At 41.6% G+C, this 24,019-nt stretch overlaps 1 protein-coding gene across 2 annotated transcripts in view; it reads left to right on the top strand.

The window, feature by feature from the left end:
- The window catches only part of TRHDE (thyrotropin releasing hormone degrading enzyme), a 288,144-nt gene that overhangs the window by 211,625 nt on the left and 52,500 nt on the right, over positions 1–24,019 (top strand). For both annotated transcript variants that reach the window (XM_067564009.1, XM_067564010.1), the window contains exons 10-12: positions 4,754–4,842; positions 20,525–20,658; positions 20,761–20,816. In XM_067564009.1, coding sequence (XP_067420110.1) covers positions 4,754–4,842; positions 20,525–20,658; positions 20,761–20,816 — 279 coding nt within the window. The remainder of the gene's footprint in view (positions 1–4,753; positions 4,843–20,524; positions 20,659–20,760; positions 20,817–24,019) is intronic.

The raw sequence follows: 24,019 nt of genomic DNA, 5'->3' as shown, positions 1-24,019 counted from the left end.
GAAGAAAGGATCAGAGAGGGAGAAATGTGAATATAGTATACATGTGCAAAATCCTGGTCCTATTGAAGTCAATGGGAAAATACATCTTGAAAAAGGAGTTTAAATTGCAGGAAAAAAAGGTTAATTAATGTAAAGTAGTAGTTCAAGACTTGTGCAAAATATGAAACCCAGAAAGCTTGCCTCTATAATGATCATGAGAATTTTGTAATGTCAGCAAAGAAACTACTGCCCCTCTTTTGGCTTTTCCAAAGAAACCAGCCAACTATTCTGTTGGAAATCCAATTTACTATTAATCATAGATAGGAACTGGAAGCATCATGTTTGTGTGATGATTTATAGTCTCTGAATTTGTCAATAGAGGGATCTCGGTTAGTTAATTTGGTAAAAGTTAAGGTATAAGTAAGTACCCATCACAAATATGATCTTTTTCTGAGTGAGATGAAGTACACTAATATTGGATATGTAATTATAGTGTAACACTCAAGACAAATCTGTATAATCCAAGCATGGCATAATTAGCTAGCTTCTGGTATTGTTTGCTTCTCAGCAGTTACTAAATTGTATTACTATAGCAAACAAGTCTCTCTGAATTATTCTGCAGATAATGTGTTTCTGTATTATGCGTTGAAGTGGTGCCACCAAACACAAAGTGGCAGTACATTCCCTTTAATTGTGAATTTAACTACAACCTGATTTTAACTACTTCCAAGAATAATACCCTGGTGTACCAATAACACGTTTATTTACATTAACGCTCCATGACATTCCCATTTTTCAAGCATCTCTTCAAGATATTCATGAATGCGTGACATTATGCACTTTACAGTTCCATCACATATTACCCACGTCCAGTCCAATTTCAAATTTATCTCTACCTCATCCTCACAGGAGGTTCCTTTAAGTCCCTCTTATAACCCTGAGGATCCCCACACTTCACTGATCTGCTTTCAATCCCATCTCAAGATGACCATTTTTTTTACCCAAGAGGGGCTATGTGCTGGTCCCTCCAAAGCTTTTCATCATCAGGTGTGAGTTGATAGTTTGATAGCTATAACCCTCCATTTTCCCAAGGATCTGAACATGCTGCCTTAACAGTTGTCCTATACCTACAGGCATATGGTTATGAGTGGAAGAACCAGTTGACTTGTTTTAAGTCCTTCTGGACTAGTCTCTTTGTCTTCAAGGACAGGTTCCAATTTTTCACTGCAATTGGTAGCTGAGAGGCAGCCAGAGCAGTATTCCTGAGGGGAATTCCCACAGGGGAAACATATATTGCATAGAGTATTTTGGTGCTGCTCTAATCACAACAAAATCTTAGTGGGCACCTTCTCATACAACAAATGAGGAAAATAAGAGAGAAGCTTCCATCTCCTCCGACCCACTCATCCCTAAAAAAATGAGATAAAAGAGAAGAAGAGAGGAATTCACCAGGGTCCTACAACTATACAGGTGGAGGCAAACAGCTGGAAGACTCAGTATGTGTCCCTCAGAGAAGCTGTTGATGAGAAACCATGCAAGAAGGAATTACATATGTCTGCCTTGCTTGGGGCGTGGTGGAAGAGCTGGCCCAGGCTGATAGAACAGTAAAGGGGAAAAGAGCAGGAACGAGGAAGCGGCCGAGCATGTAGGTCAGTAAGGGTTAATTGTATATATACAAGGGCAAAGGCTGGAGATGGGAGAGGTTAGGTTACTTGACTTTTATTTATTAACACCCACACTGTTCAGATCCTATGAAGAAACCTGTCATCTACATGGGAAACAGATTGTCAAAGAGGTGATTTGGAAGGCCTGTGAAGTAGGCAGTGGAAGAAGTCTGAACCCACCTGAGCATCTGTACAGAAGAGAGGCCGCCCACAGATATAAGATTATTCTCCAAAGATTGCTGTGCCTGTGTGTCACTCTTCTGGCCCACATCCTCACAGTTTGAATCCCCTTTCAGGAGTTATGTGGCTTTTGCTTTTGCCTCAGTAGGAGCCACAGACCACACATCTCCTCAGACATCAGCTTGGCTATATGTGGATGATGAGAGAAGAGGCAGGGAGCACAACAGCATTCCTGTTTTTTCCCTCTTTCCTGCCCTCAAACTTTGTGGAGCCCCCACAGAGAGTCTGTCAGGACAGGTAAAGGAGAGGACTGGTGCTATACAGGAAGAATGACCCTTTTTCCCAAGGGTTTTTCTCTAGGCGTGATCGCTGGCCCCACATGTCTGAATGGTACTCATTAATTTCAAGAGTTATAACAGCACTGGGATGTAAGACTATCAGGTGTGTCGCCTCATCAATACAAACATGTTCTTTTTGACATAAAATTAAAATAAACCTCTGAAATAGCTACATTATTAAATATTTTTGCTGAGATTTTTGTGCTTTGCTGATATCCAAACCTTTGAGTAAAAGCATAACATTTACATGAATAGAATAATACAGGGTATTAAATCTATTTGTATACAAAAATTATAATCAGTTTAAAATCTGTTACATAAAATATCCTCTTAAAATATTGAGAATTTTTTTTAGAAGTCAGCCAAATTAATGTGTGACAGTTTTTTTTCTTTTGCTGTTTTAAATTTGTTATTGTCATTGGGCCTTGACATTGAGAGAGTTATTACAAGAACAATATTTATGAAGTATATTTAATCTTTTCTCATATATCAATGGGTCTGGATTCTCAGATAGCGTCATTGCTTTTCTCTGAATTCTCTCCAGGTTTTCAATGTCTTTCTTATACGGTGGTATCCAGACCTGAGCCTATTTTTAAAAGGTCTGGTATTTCCCAGTCACTTAAGGCCAGATTCTAATAGCCTTACTCATACTGACTAGCACCTTATTCCATGAGTGATCTCTTTAATTTCAATGGGACCACTCATAGAGTAGGTTTGTATTCAAAATGAGTAAGGATATCAGAATCTGGCTGCTGGACAGGGACTATGATTTCCCTGCTGTCTGGCATGGTGTCATTACCTGCACAGCTCAAAATCATGTTTTGTTGGGGTTTTTTTGTTTTTTTCTGTTGCCACAACACACTGTTCATATCTAGTTTGCCTTTCAGTGTCACTCCCAGTTCTTCCAGCACTGCTGTTTTCTAAGTATCTTCCTCCCATTGAATAGCTATGTTTTGGAGTAGTATTCTCCCAGATGTACTGCCTATTTAGGTTTGGGTAATTTGGATGCTGCAAACTCTTACATATGTGAGAAATCAAGTTTGTAAAACTGCTCATGTGCATTAGTACTTGCTGAATCAGGCCTTTGGATTGTAACAAGCAAAGAAATAAAACAATCCATAATTGATGCAGTCTGAGGACAGTGGAGCAACAGAAATATCTTAGAACTTGTCTACACAATGGGGTATTGCATTCTTGGGGATGTGATTTCTACAAAGCATTAACGTGTGCATTAATTGGTCTGTGTAGACCCTACGGCTGCACACTAAGGTTCCCTAGTGCACTTTAACGTAGTACTGTTTCAAACAGCAGTAAGTTAAAGCACACCAGCAGGATCTACACGGACCAATTAATGCACAACACATTAGTGCATTTTAGAAATCAGACCCTCACAGACCACCTTACCTTCTTGTGTAGAGAATCCCTCAGATTCCTTTTTATGTCTACCATTTCTAGCTGCATGATGCATGTAATTTTCAGCACTGTATGACATGTTTCCTGGCAGATCATTAGTCATTTGCAAGCATTGACATGTTTATTGCTGTTGTTACACATTTAAGTATTGCATATAGTTATGTAGAACAAGCTTCTGAATGAGCATATCTTGGGGGAGGGATGTTTGCAGTTCAAAACTTCTAAATATAAACTAATTTTGTAATGATATGTACGAGTGGTTGTGGAACTGATTCAGACGTTAAGTGCTTGTCCACACACATTTGCATCAGTTTAACTAAATTGATTTAAAAATCACACCTGGAGGGAAGCTCTGGAGGGGAAACATACATAACTTTCCCAAGACGGAGGAAGGGTTTTTAGTTTGGGTGGTTGAAAGTAGGGGTGATAATGACATCCTGAAGGAATCCTTTCCATCTCCCCAAAAACGATATCCAATGTACAGTAATTTCACTTTAGTAGGATAAAAGGTTATGAAGATCTTAGATGAATTACTGACATTTATTCTACATGACTAATATGGTTGAATATGCTGAGGTTTGATTCTCCCCTCCCTTACACCTTTGCCAACAGCTTGTGTCCAAATCTAAATGGTTATTTGTCCAGGCATAAATGACAACACAAGGGGCAAGTCAGTAGAAGAGTAGGCCCATTAATTTTATAGTCATAATCTACCAGTAATGAAAACCTACTGCAATATGTTAAGAAGTTACATTAAATGAGTGGCACTGCTTTTAGGTTGTTTTTAAACTTAGCAGACCATCTAAACCAAAGCATGTTTTGCCCTGAGGTTTCTCTTTTCAAGAGTGAATGAATGGATGGATGGTGATTTTCCTTTTATGGGACATCATTCTTTCTTCTTTTATAAAAACCTCGTACTGGAAACCTTGTGGAAAAAATCTCTTGTGTTGTAGCCTGTGAAAAACCTAATTCAGTATCCTTTTTCAGATGAATGACTTTTTTGTTGGTTTGTTACCACTATCATATTCATCTTAAAATCAAAGTAACGTGTTAGTATTAAAATCTTTACACTGCTTTTGAAATTGTGTTTTGATTTCTTTGATGTGATCCCTGATTGCTGTAAGTGAGAAGACTCAGTTCAGTATTTTTGTTCTTAGATCCCCCTCCTTTGTCTTGCAGCTACTTGTGGCAGATTCCACTAACAATTGCAGTAGGAAATAGGAGCCACGTCTCATCAGAGGCAATTATATGGGTGTCTAACAAATCAGGTAAAAATAAACTTTCCTCACAGTGGAATCTCTTAAAGCATACATATGTTTTCCTGAACTGTTTCTCAGACTTGATCCTAGGTAATTGTTTAGTTGCTTTGTGCCCAATTTCAGCTGTTTGAAAATGAACTGCAAGAAAGATGATTTAGGGGAGGAAGGAGGACAAAGGAGGGGAAAGAGAGCCAGGTATTTTTCAGAAAAGTTAGATGGTGCAAAGAAAAACCTTTTAAACAGAAAAATGTTCTAAAGCAGCTATTATATATCTGAGATCACATGCTAAATTATTGTATGAATACAATTCCCTATATAGAATGGTGAAAGCTAAATAAAATATATTTGTAGGAAAACACCTGCTAAATGTAAAATCTGTAAAATAATAAATGCAAAATATGAAGTAATGTAATATTAAGATTACGAATTCTAGAATTTGAGCTTTTGTCCACAGCCAGTGCTAAGAAACATTTAGTGTCCCCCAAAATCTTTGTATTGATTTGCCAACATGTTTCTAGCCCTGGTAGATTGCTAGATATTGGAGTATTATTTGGATTACCATCTTGCTTTTTCCTCCCTGCTTCAATTCTGACATGATTGTAGCAACCACTATCTTGAGAACAGCTAGAGTTAGAAGCCAATGACTTTTATCACCTGAAAGCAGTTAGGAATACCATCTTGCAAATATTAGGAAACATTCCTCTCTATCCCTGACAGCTCATGCTGTATCTGCTACTGAATGTATGTCAGAATTGAAGTGGATGAAGAAAAAGTTGGGGAGTTGAATGATAGGATTAGAAGGAGCCATACATCCCCCTCATGCATGGGCAATAGAGGAAGAATTGACCCAATTCACAATACAGAAGAGGTCTAGCCTATGGGTTTCCTTCCAGAGTAAATAGAACTGGAAGGAGGAAATAGCCAAGCCTGTGTGTGCTTCTCTTTTCCTTTTTGTTCTTTTACAGCTCAGTAAGGGGTAATAGTACCTTAGAGCTTAGCAACCTGCAGGGCTAGAAATGAATGGTGTATAGCAGTGGAAATATGAGAATCCCAACTTTCTAGTGGTATAAGGTATGTGTTTCTAGCCCTGATTGTTCATGATCTGTTAGACCTTAATATTTTATTACAGCTCCCATGATCTAGCTTGTTTTTTGGCACTAGTCTAGGACTGGGTTTGGGACCAGTGCAATTTGCATTCTGAAATTTAGACACACACAGGTCAGGAAATGCAGATGTTAATTTTCCCACAGCAGCATTAAGTTGGCCACAGTGAAATACTTTGCAAGACTTCAAGCCTCTTCACACTCTGCCTCACTCTTCTTATCTGCCATTGTCCCTCAGGGCTTGATCCAGCTCGCACTGAGGTCAGTGGCAAGATTCCCATTGACTTCAGAGGGAGCTGATCAGGCAAAATAACTACCACTCTCACATTCTCACTTTCACTCACACCTCCTTCTCTCTGCCATTGATGCCAGCCTTGAAAACTCATTTATCAGTTTATCCCAAGATCAGCTGCACAGTTTCTTCCTTGCTGCCCCATACTCACAGAATGCTTGCCCTCACCTAATCCAAAAAGCTACTATACTCTTTCTTAAGACCGAGATGCCAAGACAAGACAAGACAAGAAAGCAACAAACTAATGATGGCTATAGTGAGCAATCATCAGGGATGGCTGTCACCTATACTTTTAAAACAACTTTCAAATGATTCAGAGCCATAAAGTGGTGTGCATAGCTAATCAACGTGATGATGATCTATTGTCTTGATGCTTGTCGTTCCCTATCCCTCACTCACTGGTTGTGTCTTGTTTCAAATTAGATTGTATGCTCAATCAGGGCAGGGCTGGTATCTTGCGTGTTTCTACAATGTCTAGTATAGTAGGGTCTTGAGTTATACCTCAATAAAAATGATGACATCAGCTCTGGATATGTTATACGTATGCCACACTGTACCCATTGTATTTGCAGTGTGACTGGATTGATGCTCCCGTAGGAATCCTAAGAGGTTTTCTGCAGCTGATACAAGGATGATGTGCTTGTTGCTCCAGGAAGTGTTCTGAGTCTGAAGGAGGCAGTTTCCAGGCTTGTTCATTTGTGGGGGATCAAGGAGAGTTTTGACAGTGCAAAAGGAGGAGTCCTGTTGTAGTCCTGTCACTGGAAGTTGTCCAGAAGCAATTCTGCAACCGGAGGAAGAGGGTTGTATAGGTTTGAGAGGTCTAACAGCTGGCTTGGGAGTCAGGCTGCACTTCTCTTTGGGAAAGGATACTGAATGTGGACATTCAAAACAAGTTTGTTAGACCTTGGAAGTTGCAAATTTTGGCAGAGGCAGTAGGGACAACAAAAGGGCCACTGGGTCATTTCTGACACTGTCAGAAATACTGCGTGAGTTAGCATCTGAAGCATTTTAGGAGGTCTGGCAGGCAGGCCCTCTGGTGAGTATTTTAAATTTTGCACATTTTGAAGGTTTCACTGCATTCCCAGAACAGCTGCAATCTGAATTAATGGATTTAATCAGCTCAGCTCTAGTTTGTTGTGGGAGAGGCGCAAAGGAAAGAGAAGAGTTGGTCAGGGGTGAGGAGGATCTGAATTAAGGCACAGTCCAACTAGCTCCCTTTACACCTTGTGTACATGAAAAAATTGTACAGCTTTCACTATACTGATATAGTTAAAGCAGTGCAACCTGCCTTGTGTGGATGCAGTTATAGCAATATTAGAGCTGGTCACAAAATGGAATTTCCATCCCATGTGAAATTATGATATTTCAACATTTGTTTTCGTTCCCAGTCAAGACAAGACTTTGGAATAATGAAATATTTCACATATGAAAATATTCTAAATACTTTAATGTGGAAATGACAAAATGACATTTTCTGAATGAAACATTTCAGTTTTTGTAAACTCAGAACAGCAAGTCCAATAGTGGACATTCTGAATGCAGTGACTAGTGGGACATGGAAAGTCTCAGTGTCCTCCTCCTTCTCCTCTCCCCCCCCCTCCCCACCGCCATAGCCTCAGGGTCTTCCATCAGGCTGCTGCTGGCATGCTCCATGAAGGATGTTTCTGAGGAAGCTGATATCTATTCATGTGGATGAATGAAAGCCTCTTCACGTTCCCTGTAGACAGATGTGCACATCTTGGAGAGTATAGTGACTGCTGTGCTAAAGAAGTACTTTGAGAAGCTTGATGGCGGGCAAGGGAAGTGGGAGACAGCCAAAAGATGCAATGCTGTCCACACATCTCCCTTCAGCTGCCAGTAATGAAGAAGGTCTGAGTTAGTGGGTGCTTGTCTGATATGTTGGATACCCTTCCACCTTCCTCTGCACCACGATAGCCGTGCACTCCTCCCCAAAAAGGGAGGAGGCAAGATTGACCAGAACAAAATCCCAAGGACTTATTGCTTTCTCCCTTTGTACCCTGGTGGTACTACTCTCCTGCTATAGTATTTGCTACAGTGTTGATTTCTGGTGGTGAAGATGCTGCTGCCCACATCTTGAGGGCCATGGCAATGTCTGTCCATTGATTTTTCTAGTGCAGTATATCTGCCTCCCTGTTGCCTTAGAGGAAGGGAGCCATGATACTTTTGAAATAGGTAACTCAATATGTTGACAGCGAGTAGTGCTCCTTCCCCTGGCTGCCTCGGAGATGGAAATTTTCCAAAAGAGCAGACTGCGTGATTCGTACCAGGGCCTCTCCGGTACTGTCACTCTGCTAACGGAAGAGGTTCTCCATGTTTGTCAATTTTATCTCCCACTGGCAGTGAAGGAATTACTTGGCTGATCCCCACATCATCCTTGCTGACCAGCTTTGTGTCCTCATCCGTGTTGTAGGATGTCAGTTAGCTTCTTTGTGAGCACCAGTGGGAGGGAGACAAGCAGAGGCTGGTCTGCGCTTGTGTGGAACCATGGATGTACAATGTTTGTGCTGCTGCTTTCTGCTCATACAGGTACTTCAGCATGTAAAAGGTGAAGTTCCACCTGGTGACCAGCTCCTGCTCCATCTGGTTGCAGGACAGGGAGACTAAGTTAAGCCTGCAGATAACTGAGGCCTGCAGCTTTCTAACTGTGCACTGTGCTGAGCAGAACCAGCTGAAGTAGCCACAACAATTAGCTATTGACAGCAATGTAGCTATTGATAACAATGTCTTCAGATGGGCATCACTTCCAGAAATTTCCTCATAACTAGATTAAGACAGTAGTGAGGCAAGTGATGTGATAGAAGCCACCATGTTGTGCTGATTTTCTGATTTAATCCATAGTCCAGTGTGACAATTCCAATAGACAGCACATGGAGCCTTAGTCTTCTGTGATAGCATGCAGCTTCTCCAAGATGTGTACTATTCTTCAGACCCACTCATGGAAAGTGCAGCGTCCTGTTCACTAAGGGCATATATTGCAAGTACTGTTACTAGTACATGTAGGTCCCAATGACATAGAAAAAGGTAGGAGATTGCTCCTGGATGCCAACTTTAGGCTGCTAGGTAAGAGATTAAAATCCAGGACCTTCATGTTAGTATGCTCTGAAATGCTTCCAGTTCCATGTGCAGGGCCAGGTAGACAAGCAGAACTGCAGAATCTCAGTGCATGGAGGAGACGATGCTATAAGGAGAAGGGGTTTCAGCTGATTAGGCACTTTTGAGAAAGGAGGAGCCTATACAGTAAGGATGGGCTCCTCCTAAACCAAAATGGAACAAGATTGCAGACATGTAACATTAAAAAAGTCATAGAGGTGTTTTTAAACTAAGGGCTTAGAGGAAAGCTGCCAGCTGTGGAGGAGCACACGTTTCCAATAGAGAGAGCCCATGAGGAGGATCTGTTAATGGGGATTCTCTCTATCCTAGTAAAAAGGAGAGGATAGAAGTAGATAAAGCACATGTAGGAACTGAAGAGAAACAGTTAAATAAAAGAGAGTCCCATTCAATTACATCAAATAAAGGCAGACAAATAAAATATGACAAATTTTATAAGTGCTTGTATACAAATGCTAGCTGTCTAAACACTAAGGTAGGTGATTGAGGGTATTGATCGAATAGGCATCACCGAAACACGTGGCGGAATGATCCCCAGCATGGAGCGGGGAAATTGATGAGAGTGACAGCCAACAGCCAATGTAAGTAAGCCGCAGTGTCCACATGGACACTGTCACCCTAACTACACTGACATAATTCCTACGTCTCTCATAGAGGTGGAGTTGTTATAATGTCAGTGTGGTAGGTCACTTATATCGGTGGGAGCAAGACTGTCATGTGTACACTGACATCATTAGTGTACATGCTACAGCTGTAGTGTAGACCAAGCCATAAATGAACATGATTTATTGGGGAAAAGTCAACATGGCTTTTGTAAAAGGAAATCATGCCTCGCTAATCTACTAAAATTCTTTGAGGAAGTCAACAAACGTGGTCAAGGGTTATCTAGTGGAATTTCAGGAAGCCTTTGACAAAGCCCTCACCAAAGGTTCATAAGCAAAATAAGGAGTCTTGGAATAAGAGGGAAGATCTTATCATGGGTCAATAATGGGTTAAAGACAGGAAACAAAGGATAGGAATAATTAGTCAGTTTTCAGAATGGAGAGTGGTAAACAACAGTATCCCCTAGGGATCTGCACTGTGACCAGTATTGTTCAACATATTCATAAATGATCTGGAAAAAGGCATAAACAGTGAGGTGGCAAAATTTGGAGATGATACGAAATTACTCAAGATAATTAAGTGCAAAGCAGACTGCGAAGAGTTACAAAGGGATTTCACAAAACTGGATGACTGGGCAACAAAATGGCATATGAAATTCAGTGGTGATAACTGCAAGGTAATGCATATTGGAAAACATAAACCCCATCATTTTGTGTGTATAGTTGGGATTAAATTAGCTGCTACCACTCAAGAAAGAGCTCTTGGAGTCATCGTGGATAGTTCTCTGAAAACAGCAGTGGCAGGCAAAAAAGCTAATAGAATGTTAGGAACCATTAGGGAAGATTTAGATAATAAATAAAAAAATATCCTAATGCCTCTATATAAAGCCATGGTACACCCAGACCTTGAATACTGTTTACAGTTCGGTTGCTCCATCTTAAATAAGATATATAAGAAATGGAAATGGTACAGAGAAGGGCAACAAAAATGATTAAGCTTCCATATGAGGAGAAATTCAAAAGACTGGGACTGTTCTCAGCTGTTGATAGTTGCTGCTGAGAGAAATGCATGGTGGGAACACTGTCCCCCCTAGTATTCTCTCCAAACCCATGTCCAGCAAGATGGGGGCAGTGATCTTTCCCACAACATGGGAGCCATGACTACCAACCACATCCTTTGTAGAGGTGAAATAATGGAGCAAGGTTTTAGCGGGAGCTGTAGCTGCTGGTGCTTGGGCAATAGCCTGTTCGGGGCACCTCTAAAACAGGAATCAACCTCACGTGATTCAGAAGGAGGTGCAAAACTAACTGAAGTGGTGCTAAATCTTAATCATTTCCACTTCCTGGACCCTGACTTTTCGATTGTGCCCCAGGGGAATATTCCTCTCTGGAGGAGCTGTCTGTCTCAGGCTGCTGACTCGTCATGGCCATCTGCTTCCCTCTCTTCACTTCCTTGGGTTCATGTTGCAGAGCTTCCACCACAGTTTCTCCACTGAGCAAACCCAAATCTCTCAAGAGCAGGTCGTTCTCTCCTCCCCCCCACCCTAAACTGCTGCATAGAAGAGTGCTGCTTCTGTGTAGCCTCATGGGGGGCGGGGGGGTCTGCTGGTGTCACTAACAGAGCTCTCAGATGATGGCTGTGTGAGGGATGATGCGGTGTTACTTATAGTGGAGCAGCGTCAGACAAAAGAGTCAGACATCTGCCAAGTCTGACCTGAATTGCTTCCACTCTTTCTCTCTTTTCATCTGTCAGAACAGGGAGGGAAAGTCAGGATTGGTGAGACAAAAATCAATGAATATGTCCTGCTTCACTGTAGCACCCAGCAGCTATGAGGGTCAGGGAGAGTCACAGTACCTGGAAATCCCTGCTTCCTTTCACCAAAGATGCACGTTCCTCACGCAATCCCCACAGCTGAGCCAGAACACTAACAAAGCTGCTGCTAACGCTGTGTGATGCTGCATGTGGGTAAAACAAACCAGTCTCACATCCTCAGTGTTAACGGATGCACTCATCCAATGAAAACATGTGGCAGGGCAGACCAATCAGAAAGTACATGGTGCGGAAACAATCTTTTCCCACACTGAATTGAAACAGAATGGCAAATCCAATTTAAAATGGTTGAATAACATTTAAATAGAATATTTCTTTTACATTTGACTTGTTTCAATTTGAAATTTTCCCACCAAAAATTTAGAAAAAAATTGTTGAAACTGATGTTCCCGCAAAACATCTTCATTTTGCCAAAACAACATTTTATATGGAAAAACATGTCTGAAACATGTCAACCAGTCCTAACTGGTATAAATGTGCCTTATACTGGTATTGCTATTTCTGTAGGGGAAGGAAATAAGCTATACCAGTAGAAGACAGCTTTATTCTATTCTAATTTAACCATTTCTGTGGAAAAATGACGCCTCTAACCAAAACAGGTAAATGGTTATAAAAACTGCATATAGACAAGGCCCATGTGTTTGTTAGCATCAATACACTTCTTTCCAGATGGATGCTCGACGCATGGCTGTAATCTTGCAAGATGCCAAGTTCCCCCTGCAAGGTGCCCAAAATCCACAACTACTGATTTCAATTGGAGTCGAGGCTGTTCAGAGCTTTAGGAGTAGGAGCTCAGCACCTCAAGTGATCAGGCCTGATTCTCATTTAGACCTCGTCTTCACTTGGAAAAAGGGTGTGTTCTTAACTTGTCTTAGCTAACGTAGCAACACACACAAGGTAACATCCAAGTGAAGATAAGGTGACCTGTCATTTTAACAAGTGTTAGCAGGTCAATGTTAACCCTAAACTCTCCTACAGTCTTTAACTTAATATGTTAACTCATGTGAAAACAACGAACTGTCTTGTCTCCACTAGGTCCTAACACTAAGGCCACTTTAAGGTCCCTTTACACAGCAAGAGTGGTGTAAAGTGAGTGCAAATGCAATTAACCCCAACTTTAAGACCTCTTTATTTTGCCTGGATTAACCAATTCTTCATAAGATTCCAGTATGTATGTGCCAAATTTAAAGCATCAAAGCAAAATAACTACTGAACAATAATTGCAAAGGAAAAAAAAGTAGGATGTATTATTTTATTTCCCTAAAACTCAAAAATACCTATATAGTTTAGTTTGAACTTAAAAATCAATCTTTGCAACCAGTAATGAAAGATTTCTGCCCAGAAAGAATATCTTTTGAGAAAGTTATGAATGATTGACTATAGTATTTAGAAGGGGATGCCGTCTTCTCCTGAACCATAGTGTTGCTACTTTGATACTCTAATAAGTATGTTTTTGGTAAGTGGGAAAATTGCCTATGTGTATAGTGATTTTCAGTTGCAAATAACACCCAGAAAATCATGAGGAAAAAAGAGAATTTTGTGTATAGGAATTTGAGAATCTGTACAGGCTGAGACATCAGATTCCAGTAAATTATATAGATTTATGTGAAGAACGTGCATCAGACAACTTTTTACAATAATCACCTTCTTGTTTGAGTGGGGATGGCATGGAAAGTTTCCTGCCCCCTTTTGCTTGAAAAGGTCAAAATATCAGTGCCCTTATTAAAAAAAAAAAAAATGGTTATGATTGTAGTTAAAATTGACTGAAAGCAGGGATAATATTTTCAGTTTTTGAAAAGATACTGCTGTTCTGTATCAGAGCCATCTCTGTATGAGGTGCTTACAGCTAATATTTATGGGCCTTTTGAATTTGTCAGCTTAGACTGGCAGCTATCATTCTATATCATGTCCTGTGGCATAAATAGCTTACATAATTTTGTGACAAAAAGCCACAAGTAAAACTACTTTTATCAGAAGGGAGCGTGTGTGTGTGTATTTGTTCCCTTTATTTTATTATCCACCTGTCTAGATAGTCTGCACTTAGTTATTCTGTTTAATAGGTTATTGGACAAGATTGGTTCATAACTAATTTGGAAGGTTTTTTAGACTTCATTAAATTATATGGATTAACTATTTACAAGTAGTTATTTTCAAATATTGCAGCAATTTAAACAGTTACTAATAGAAAACATATGTAACCAGTAAAAATAACCATATTGAATTTTCACTTACTAAACAAGCATGATGAGCTTAATCTTAGCTTGACAAAACAAAGCTATAACACGCAATGGCTGGGCCCATTGCAGACAAACAGCCCTTCTACTACTATTCTGCCCCATCAGTTGACATGTGGGAGAGAACACAGCCATCTGTAACCCTGAGTCATATCCATAACCTCTCCTCTTTGCAGTAATCCTGGCAGCTTCTCAGCAAGGAGAGGAGCATAATTTTCAGATGGTTATCTAAAGTGTGGAGATCTTATTTCAATCAGTTTCCTGCTGTGCCAGGTACCTTCATGTGTTTTGACTCTGGAGGGGCTGCAGAGTCCCTCTGCATACACTTCTATGCCAGCTATGGTTGTTCTAATAAGGATAGGTATGGCCAAGGAGGAGATGGAACATACAGGCGTAAGAAGTTAATGTGCCCCTTACTCTTGTCCAAAGCTGTCAGATTTGCCTCTCCCTATATTACTATGTAATTAAAAAGGAGTTAGTCTTTTTACATACAAAGTTGAATCAGTTTAACTAAAAGTGTGATTTTTAAACCAGTTTAAGTAAATTGGTGCAACTTTGGGTGTTGAAACTGTTCAATTAATTTAGACCTGGTTTACAGCTGTTTTGTTGTCCCCATAAATTTGCAAGCCAAGCCTGATTTAAACAGTTTTAAACCAATAATTGTGTCTCCCTAGGCATTTTCACCAGTTTATATAAACTGCTTTAATTAAACTAGTTTATTTAAACTGGTACAAGTTTAGATAAGCTCTAAAAGAGAAATAACAAGTAGTGGATTGGATAAACCACAGTTGTTGTTAATTTAGTGTTTTGCAACCTCCAAAAAAGGTGTTTGTAGAACGAGGGCCTTGGTGGTCTCTTTGCTACACGTTAACATTTTGATTATTATCATATATTTTATTATATGCTATTGATATTGTAGTTAACATGGAGGTGTCACGTGCACCCTACACTCATAATTTTAATCTCTTTTTACTTTCTCACTAATTAATTTTTTACAAAAGAATCATAAGTAAGAACCTGGTAGTCTAATATGTCAATGTATCTAGTATTAGGCAGCATATATGAATTATTAGACCATATTTATTTGCATTTCACTTAATAATTTTGTTAGTTTTACATAGTTTAGGCACACTTATCAGTTTCTCATTGGAACTATGTCCAGGAGAAGTTTGCATGCAGGGCCAGATTTACACCTTGCGTGCCCCTAAGCACAGCATCTTCAGACTTCCCCCTGCCTACAGCTGACCTTCGTGTTTTCCGCGTTGGGGGGGGCGATGGCAGAAAGAGGGGCTGGCTGAGCCAGCTCCACACGGGGAGGGAATTAGAGAGGGAGGCACTAGGGCGCCAGTTCCAGGCAGAGGAAAAATTGCTCAACCCTGGGCTTCGGCTTCTGGCCAGGCCAGCGTGCAGGGCCTGAGGGGGAAGAGGAGCAGCAGGGGGAGGGGCTAGAGCTCTGACAGTTGTGCAGGGGCCCCATATGTGCTGGGACTCCTGAGCATGGGCCCAGTGGCCCATGCGGTAATACACCATTGTTTAGGGACCCCTAGGACACTGGCACCCCAGGCACATGCCTCGTGTGCCTAACTGGAAATTCAGCCCTGTTTGCATGTCGTTTTCTTTTTTAAAAAGATGAGAAGGAAAACAAATGTTAGGCTGTAGCTTTGATAAACAGGTACAAGCTAAATTACATTACAGTGCTTTGTGTGGCAATATTTTTAAAAAAAACACCTTTTGATTTTCAAGCAAATCCTAGTGTAACGTAAAGAACTAGTTGAGTCAGAATAATTTACAAAATTAAGTCATTCTTTAAGAGACATTCAGAGCTTGATCCTGCATTCCTTGAACTTAAAGAAATTTGGACTGTGGAGATGAAGTAATTTTGTTTGTGTGAGGCCCCAATCCTTCAGATTTTCATGTTTTAAGCATGAGTAGTCATGTTGAAAACAATGTTAAATACTTGCAGACGTGTTTGTGGGATTAGAACCTAAATCGTTGCTTAAAGGAAAAAAGGAACAAGAATAAAAACACATACCATATAAAATTAACTGGTTAAAATGAAAAGGAAATCTTTTCAGTGACTAGTCACTACAAACCAAACTGCCGGAAACACTTTCAGCTAGAAAACTGAGGCCTGGTCTACGCTGGCGACGTAGGTCGACGTAAAGTCACTTAAATCGACTTACGTACACCTGCGTCTACACTGGCACCACTGTTAATTCGAATTAAGTTGTCTCTAAAATCGACTTAATAAGAGCATCTCTGCAAGTGGCATAGCACCTAAATCAAATTTGTTAATTCGATTTAGTGTCAGTGTAGACACAACTCCACTTAAATCGAATTTATTGGCTTCTGGGAGGTATCCCACAATGCCCCATTTTGACCGCACTGGACAGTCGCGCTGTGCTGCCCCGTGGTCATGCTACCAGGAAATGTCCCCTCCCTTCAAGCCCTGGGAAGATTTGAATTTTCATTTCCTGTGCTGCCAGCGTGGAGAGAGCTTTGTCACTGTTCTCCGCATGGCTAGTGCAAAGCCCAAACGCACTTCAGCATGGAGTCGACCAGAGGTCTTTAGATCTTATTGGGCTGTGGGGCGAGGAGTCAGTTCTGGCTCAGCTCAGAGCCATGAAAAGGAATCTGGACATTTACGGGAAGATATCCCAGGGCGTGCTGGAGAAGGGACACAAGAGGGATGCTCAGCAGTGCCGTGTGAAGATCAAGGAGCTGCGCCAGTTATATCAGAAAGCCAGGGAAGCTTACAGCTGTTTTGGCTCCTCACCCAAAACATGTCGCTTATATGATGAGGTGCATGCAATTCTCAGTGGCGATCCCATCACGGTGCCACCCCTCAGCATCGATACCTCCGCTAGGTCACAGTCTATGGACAATGATGAGGACTCCGTGGACGAGGAGGAGGAGGAGGCTGAGGAGAGCAAGGTGCATGAGAGCGTGCTGTCTGCTCTTCCTGAAAGTCAGGACATATTCCTGACCCCAGAGCAGTCCAGCAGCACACAGGACAGCACTAATGATCCCGTGGAAGGCACATCTGGTGAGTTTTTTTTCTTCTTAGCAGTTCTGTCCTTTTCCATTGTGTGTGTGTGGGAGGGGGTGGGGGGCGGGGCACGAAGGGGATTTCAGGCATTTCGTTGACGGTACTGGGGGGTTACCCAGGGAACAGTTTATTTATGTGATGAGAAATGCTATGTTTATCATCAGTTGATATCTCACGGAAACTTTCATTAATGTAATCTGTTATCCTTCACAAAAGTTTTCAGGGGAGGGTGACCTTGTTCCTCCCTCCACGGTAGGATACTTTGCTGCAATCAAGGGAGTCTGCATCATGGCGGAACACTGTTGGAACCCCGCCGCGTCCAGCAAATCTTTGTTTTAAGCAGAGGCTCACCCCCACACCCCGCACCACACTCTCTGCAGTTCCTCTCTGTACGAGTTTAAAATACAAGTAGAGACTCCCTCCCCCCTCCCCCCCCAAACTGTTTGCAGTGCCTCTCTGTAAGGACACAGCGAGCAGATCCCTCTGGGACGTCAGGACTGGAATGAGGCTCTGTGTTTGCCCTGTGCACTGCATGGGGATTACTGTCTACATTGTTGCAGGGAATTATTGTCTAAATTGTTGCAGTTGTATCATTTTCTTCACTATGTTAACAGTGGCTACCTTATTTTTTTTTGTTTGTTTTGTAGACACCTCGGCCTTGGCCCCACCCTCAAGAAATGCTGCGGAAAGACTATCGCAGATTAGAAAGAGGGAAAAAAACCAAGAGATGACATGTTTGGTGAGCTCATGAACTCCTCAGCAGCCACAGAGACAGAGCAAAGAGTGTGGCGGGCTCACCTTGTCCCAGGATATGGATATGGACAGGGAGACTCACAGAGAAATGATGGAGCATGATCGCAGTACCACGCAGGAGATGCTGTGAATCATGCGGGACCAGGCAGACATGCTGCGGAGGCTTGTGGAGCTTTACGAGGAGTGGAGGAAGGACAAAGTCACGCTGCAGTCCCTCCATAATGAACCTCGACTGAGGGCTTTGATGCCCGCCCCCTTCCCCCGCCCTCAGCTGGTCTCTGAGGAGACTGGCCAGGCTGCAGTACATGCTCGCCTCCACCGCGGTGGAGGTGAGCAGAAAGCAGCAGCAGCCACACTGACAGCTGGTGAGCAAGCTACTACCCTACTCCTTGAGACAGTGAATGAACACCCCCGTCTCCCTCCATGACTTGAATGTTCATAAATAAAGCTAAGCATCATTTCAACACGTTTCTTTATTAAATCATATCTTGTTCTGGAGGGATTTGGAGGGTACAGATATTGATTGGGGAGGGGATGTTTAGCAAAGGCAAACAACATACAGGAACAGAAATCAATCCTGCCTCTCATTGCAGAACCTGGTTTTCAAAGCTTCCCTAATGCAAAGCGCTCAGCATCTGGCTGCTCCTAATTGGCAGTCAGTCTTTCTGCCTCCACAGCCCAACACTGGGGGAACCTCTCACCCTTTGCTTCACACACATTATGAAGAACACAGCACAGAGATATCACAGAAGGGAGGTTCTTCTCAGTCATGTCCAGCCTAGTGAGGAGACTCCTCCATCTACCCTTTAAATGCCCAAAGGCACATTCTACAACCATTCTGCAACTGCTTAACCTGTTATTAAAACACTCCTTGTCACTGTCAAGGTGCCCAGTGTAGGGCTTCATTAGCCAAGGGAGCAAGGGGTAAGCAGGATCCCCCAGGATCACTATGGGCATTTCCACACCCCCAATTTGAATTTTTTGGTCTGGGGAAAAAGTGCCCGCCTGCATATTAGAGAACAGCCCCGAATTATGAAATACGCACACGTCATGCACCTTCCCAAACCCACCCCACATAGATGTTGGTGAAACAACCCCTGTGATCCACAAGCCCCTGCAGGACCATGGAAAAGTACCCCTTGCGGTTTATGTACTCAGTTGTTAGGTGGGCAGGCGCTAAGATAGGAATGTGCATCCCATCAATGGCCCCCCCACAGTTTGGGAACCCCATCGTGGCAAACACCTCCACTATGTCCTGCACATTTCCCAAAGTCACTATCCTTCGTAGCAGAAATCTATTGATGGCCCTGCACACTTGAATCACAGTGGTGCCCACTGTAGATTTACCGACTCAGAACTGATTCCCAACTGAGCGGTAACAGTCAGCTTGCCAGCTTCCACAGAGTGATGGTGACTCTCTTTTCCACTGTCATAGCTTGTCTCAAGCAAGTATTCACATGCTTCCAGGACAGGGCCAGCTCCGAGCACAGTTCCAGGAAAGTTGCCTTTCGCATACGAATGTTTTGCAGCCACTGATCATCATCCCACAGCTGCATAACAATGCGGTCCCACCAGTCTGTGCTTGTTTCCCTGCACCAGAACTGGTGCTCCACGGAATGCAGATGATTCGTTACAGCCTGCAGCAATCGGGAATTGTTTTGCTCGATGGCTTGTAGCAGGGCTGCCTCGGTGGCATCGCTGTTGCCTGTGCTTCGGCTTCTTGCTCTACTTCAAAAATACTCAATGATAAGCCATGATGTATTTGTGACGCTCACAATAATAGTGCAGAGTTGAGCTGGCTCCATGTCTTGCAGCAATGGCGAGCGCGGGGAGTAAAAAAACGGCGCAAAAATACCTTTCCTGTTTGTTTGGGGGGGAAGAAGAAGGGGGAAGCAGCGTTGCATCCTGGGACGATGACACTCGTCCCAACAGTCATTGCAGCTAGTTGCACTGTGGGATAGCTACCCACATTGCACTGCTTTTCAATTCGAATTAAGAGTGCTTAGGGTAAACGCAGGAGACCTGCGCAAACAGCTTAGTGTATACACGCTGCTGCAACTTCTAAAAATTAGCTGCTGAAAGTTGACTTAAAGTAAGTCGACTTCACTTCGCAGTGTAGACATGGCCTGAGAATAGAGGGCCTGCTCCAGTGTCCACTGATTATGCACAAAGCTATTTAGAGATTACCTGTGAACCAAGGGCTCGATTCTGATCTCACTTTCACTGGTGTAAACCAGAAATAACTCCCTTTAAATCAACAAGGTTAAACTTGTGTAAAACTTAGGGAAATCAGAATAAGGCCCCAAGTCTTGAAGCAGCAATTGCCTTCACAGTCATTTAATGAAGGGTATTTTGAAAAAATGTCTCTCCAAGGCCCCAATTCTGTAACTGGATCCTTGTGGGTGCAGGTAGGATTGGAAGATCAGGGTCCAAACTGAGTTGCCTCTTTATATTACGTGAGGTAGAACACATGTTGAAAATTATAATTAAGACACAAAATTAATTGTATCATTAGTGTTCATCTGTTCTTTTAAATATTCTACTAGTGATTTATGAAGATTATGTAAATTGAAATAATTATTTTATTCCCACAAGTATTTCTTTAAAGAAAAAGAATAGGTAAAAGATGTACTTTTAGAATGTTAAATCCTTTTCAAATTAAAGAAAAAAAAATCTTTTCCTTGTTCTTTGTTTCCAGAACATCACAGAATTGCTGCTTTAGACGATACAAGCTGGTTGCTGGGGAACATCAATCAAACTGGCTACTTTCGGGTTAACTATGACATAAGGAATTGGAGGTTGTTAATTGATCAACTAATGAGGAACCATGAGGTAAGCTCTTGGTTTCATGTCTAGGATTTGCTTTGATGTGTGAGCTGTGACGCTGCTTTTATCATCCTAAATGGTTCCATTTTTCTGGTTTTCTCCTCACAGGTTATCTCTGTCAGTAACCGAGCAGGTTTGATCGATGATGCATTCAATTTAGCCAGGTATATTTTCCTGTAGATAATCTAACCTAATATATGCACCTGTAACAATTCCTGCATTCATTTACTCAGAGGATGTGTGTGTTTTGAAGTTAAATATTTTTAACCTACTTTAATTGCTGCTACCTTTCTTTACTTTTATTTTATTTCCCCCTCTGGTATGGCGCAAAAGCACTGTCCATAGCACTCTCACCATTCTTGATCAATAATTGCTGTAAGGCATTCCTAAGTCTTCAGAGTCCTGTTCAATTTTGCAGCAAGTTCAATATAACACTTTGGAGAATAATAATCTCTTCCCTATTTCACTAATGAACTGGGTTTGGTTTTGTTGTTCTTTTTTATTCTAAATGACCCTAGTAGTGTATTTAATTTGTAATAGTAAACACCTTCAAGATTCAGGATTTCTTTTCTCTGATTTATACTGTTATATCATTTTCCAATATGTTTTCGGTAATCCATCATAGAAGGATTTTTCTGTGATGATGATGATTATGCCACATGGAAGGTTGTGGCTCTGTTGAAAAGTTCCAAATTTTATATAGTATTTTAGTGCATTATTGTTTGCTTATTTACATAATTAGATTAGGTAATACAATGTTTGTAAAATAATTATTTCTTTACCACATAAGGCAATGGAATCTCATCTGTCTTAATTCAGGACTAAATCTATAGGCAAAGAGTAAAGAGAAGTGTAAGAACTGGAGTCTTCACAGCTTTAAGATACTTGATATCCTTGGGAACATTCTTCCTCTCACCCAATCATCCTTAGGTCAAAGATTGTGTAAAAACTATAGCTAAGACTATTGGCTGTTCTGTTTGCTGACATATTATGGTCAGATTTTGGCTTTAAGCTGCTGACTGCAATAGACAGCAATGCGGAGGGGCTTTGCATCAGCAGAGTTTCGCAGAGACTCTAGTCTACACTGCAAGCAAAATTCGGCGGGAGTTACGCAAGAGTAGCTAGCATAACTTCCGTCGACTTCATAACTTCTGTTTAGCATGCTGTCTCTACTGCACTGCGCTGATGGGAAATGCATACCCATTGACGTAGCGCTACGCTTTTTGAGGAGGTGGTTTTACTAAATCATCTTCCGAATTGATTGAGCATGTCTTCACTGCCACTCAGTCAAACCAGAAAAATTGATCTGATGGTGGCAAATTTGCTGCCGTCCGTGTAGACATAGATGTCACCAGATAAGATGTCATTGAGGAATGCAGGCCAGGATTGCCCCAGCTATACCTTTTGACAGAATGAAAGATGTCAGTGTTCCCTCCCCCACACATTCCTTTCCAACTTCCTCTGGGATGTTGATGCCACTGCCAGTGCTATCCTGGACAAGGACTATTCCTTGCATAGGGGCACTGGAGTGCAGAGAGAGGTTATAGTAGATTGAAACAAAAATGGAGCTGTTACCGCACCAGACTAAGAAGGAAAAGTTATGGAGAAGAACTGCTTACCTGAGCCAGAGAGAGGAATGGGATCACTGTCCCTTTTCCTTTTATCCCCTTTAACTCCTGCTTGCACCTTCCCATATGCACATGTGCAAAACTAATTACAGTTCATCACTTTTAGTGAAATCCTAGCCCCATTGATCTCAGTGGGTCCAGCATTCCACCCTGAGTGTTTTACATTGCCACTAGAACACTTTGTAGTGCTCTGAGCAACCTTGACTATTAAAAGTACTACTGCATATACAGTAAAACAACATATTCTAGTTTAACTTCAAAGCTTCTTTTCATTGCTAATAAAGCTGGAGTTGCCTGCAGCCATACAATATTAGGCTGTGATCTCTTCAATTTCCACAAACTAAACAATGTCAGATCTGGCCAGTACCTCAGCAAAAATCCATGCACTACAAGAAGTTGTACTGGTAATTCAGAAGGCCATCTTCCCACTGAATCAATACTGAGATAATGGCCCTGGGCACTGTGTTGTTGAAAGTGCCCACTTTTAGATGAGATGTAAAGCTAAAGTCCTGACTGCCTGTAATCATTAAAGGTCCCATAGTGCTTTTTACAGACTAAATAAAGTCTTTAAACAGTCTACAAACTGGCCAAGTTTGTATTGGGTTATTATATCTTGCTTACCTAAGTATTCCCCCAGGTTCAGATGAATAAGGCATGCCTCACTTGCCTTCCCAAATTGTTCTGCAGTGTTGCTGAGCACTACTACATTTCCTTTAGGAGATGACTGAAGTGCAGTGATTTTTAAAGCACTTTGGGTGAGTCAATATTGTGAGGGATGAGCTACAGAGGTCTTCTGCTGAAGTTAGCATTTTTGCATTGCAGAAGAAAGTAGCTAATATAAACATTAGAATGTGTACATATGTATTACTTGCCTAGAGTAAAATGCTCCTGTGATGGAGATCCGTAGTTAGATCCTTATTTTATTTTTCTTCTTCTATTTCTGCACAGGGCAGAGTAGTATATATCACTATGAATAGGTTGCTTTGCAAGAGAATCTGGGTGTAATTCTGGGAAGGGTTTGCATATTTACTTACAGCAGATTTACATTCAGTGTTCAAAGAATAATAAGCTAAATTTCTGGGGCTAGATAAACTCACCATGTTTCTTCAGAGAAGTGTTGGACGTTCTCCTTATCGTTTCCCTTTCAGTTCATGTACAGAATACTTTCTTCCTGAGACAAAGGATGAAGCATCATTATGCTTGTGTTTAATTTAGTCACATTGTTTCACCAGATATATTACTCTTTGATCCCAGTTGCACTTATCGCCTCTCCCCCAGGGGGGAAAAAAAAAAAAGAACCATAGGGAGAACGTTACCCCTGCTCAATCACCCCTTTGCTGGGAAAAAGAGACAGAGCCACAAAAAAAAAAGAGGCTCCAAAAGCTGAGGTTCCATCTGACGAAGAATTCCCTTGCAGCAAACACTGTAAAAGAAAGCTGTAAGGCTGCATTCCAAGGACCATCTTGCAAATAATGACTTACAGGTCATGCCTGTGGTGGTAGGGGCCTGGCTATATGAGACAGGACTGTGGAGATTCTGGGCATTGCTGTGACTCATACAGCAGACACTGGAAACTGTTGTAACTTAGACTGGCCCTCAGGGTTATCAAAATTAGGGCCTTTCAGTTTGCTAAACAGGATCAGAAGGGCACAAAGGTAGCTTAAAGCCACTTTAGCCCTCACCCCTGGTCTGCAAGTTCTATGCAACTCTTCATAAGAGGAACAACACAGAATCTCAAC

This window comes from Emydura macquarii, unplaced genomic scaffold, assembly GCF_026122565.2.
Source record: "Emydura macquarii macquarii isolate MOO-44397 ecotype Brisbane River unplaced genomic scaffold, CSIRO-AGI_Emac_v2 contig_2636, whole genome shotgun sequence".
In the NCBI taxonomy this organism is placed as follows: domain Eukaryota; kingdom Metazoa; phylum Chordata; order Testudines; family Chelidae; genus Emydura; species Emydura macquarii.
Note: the sequence above shows the minus strand (reverse complement) of the source record. Positions and strands in the feature narration are given on the sequence as shown.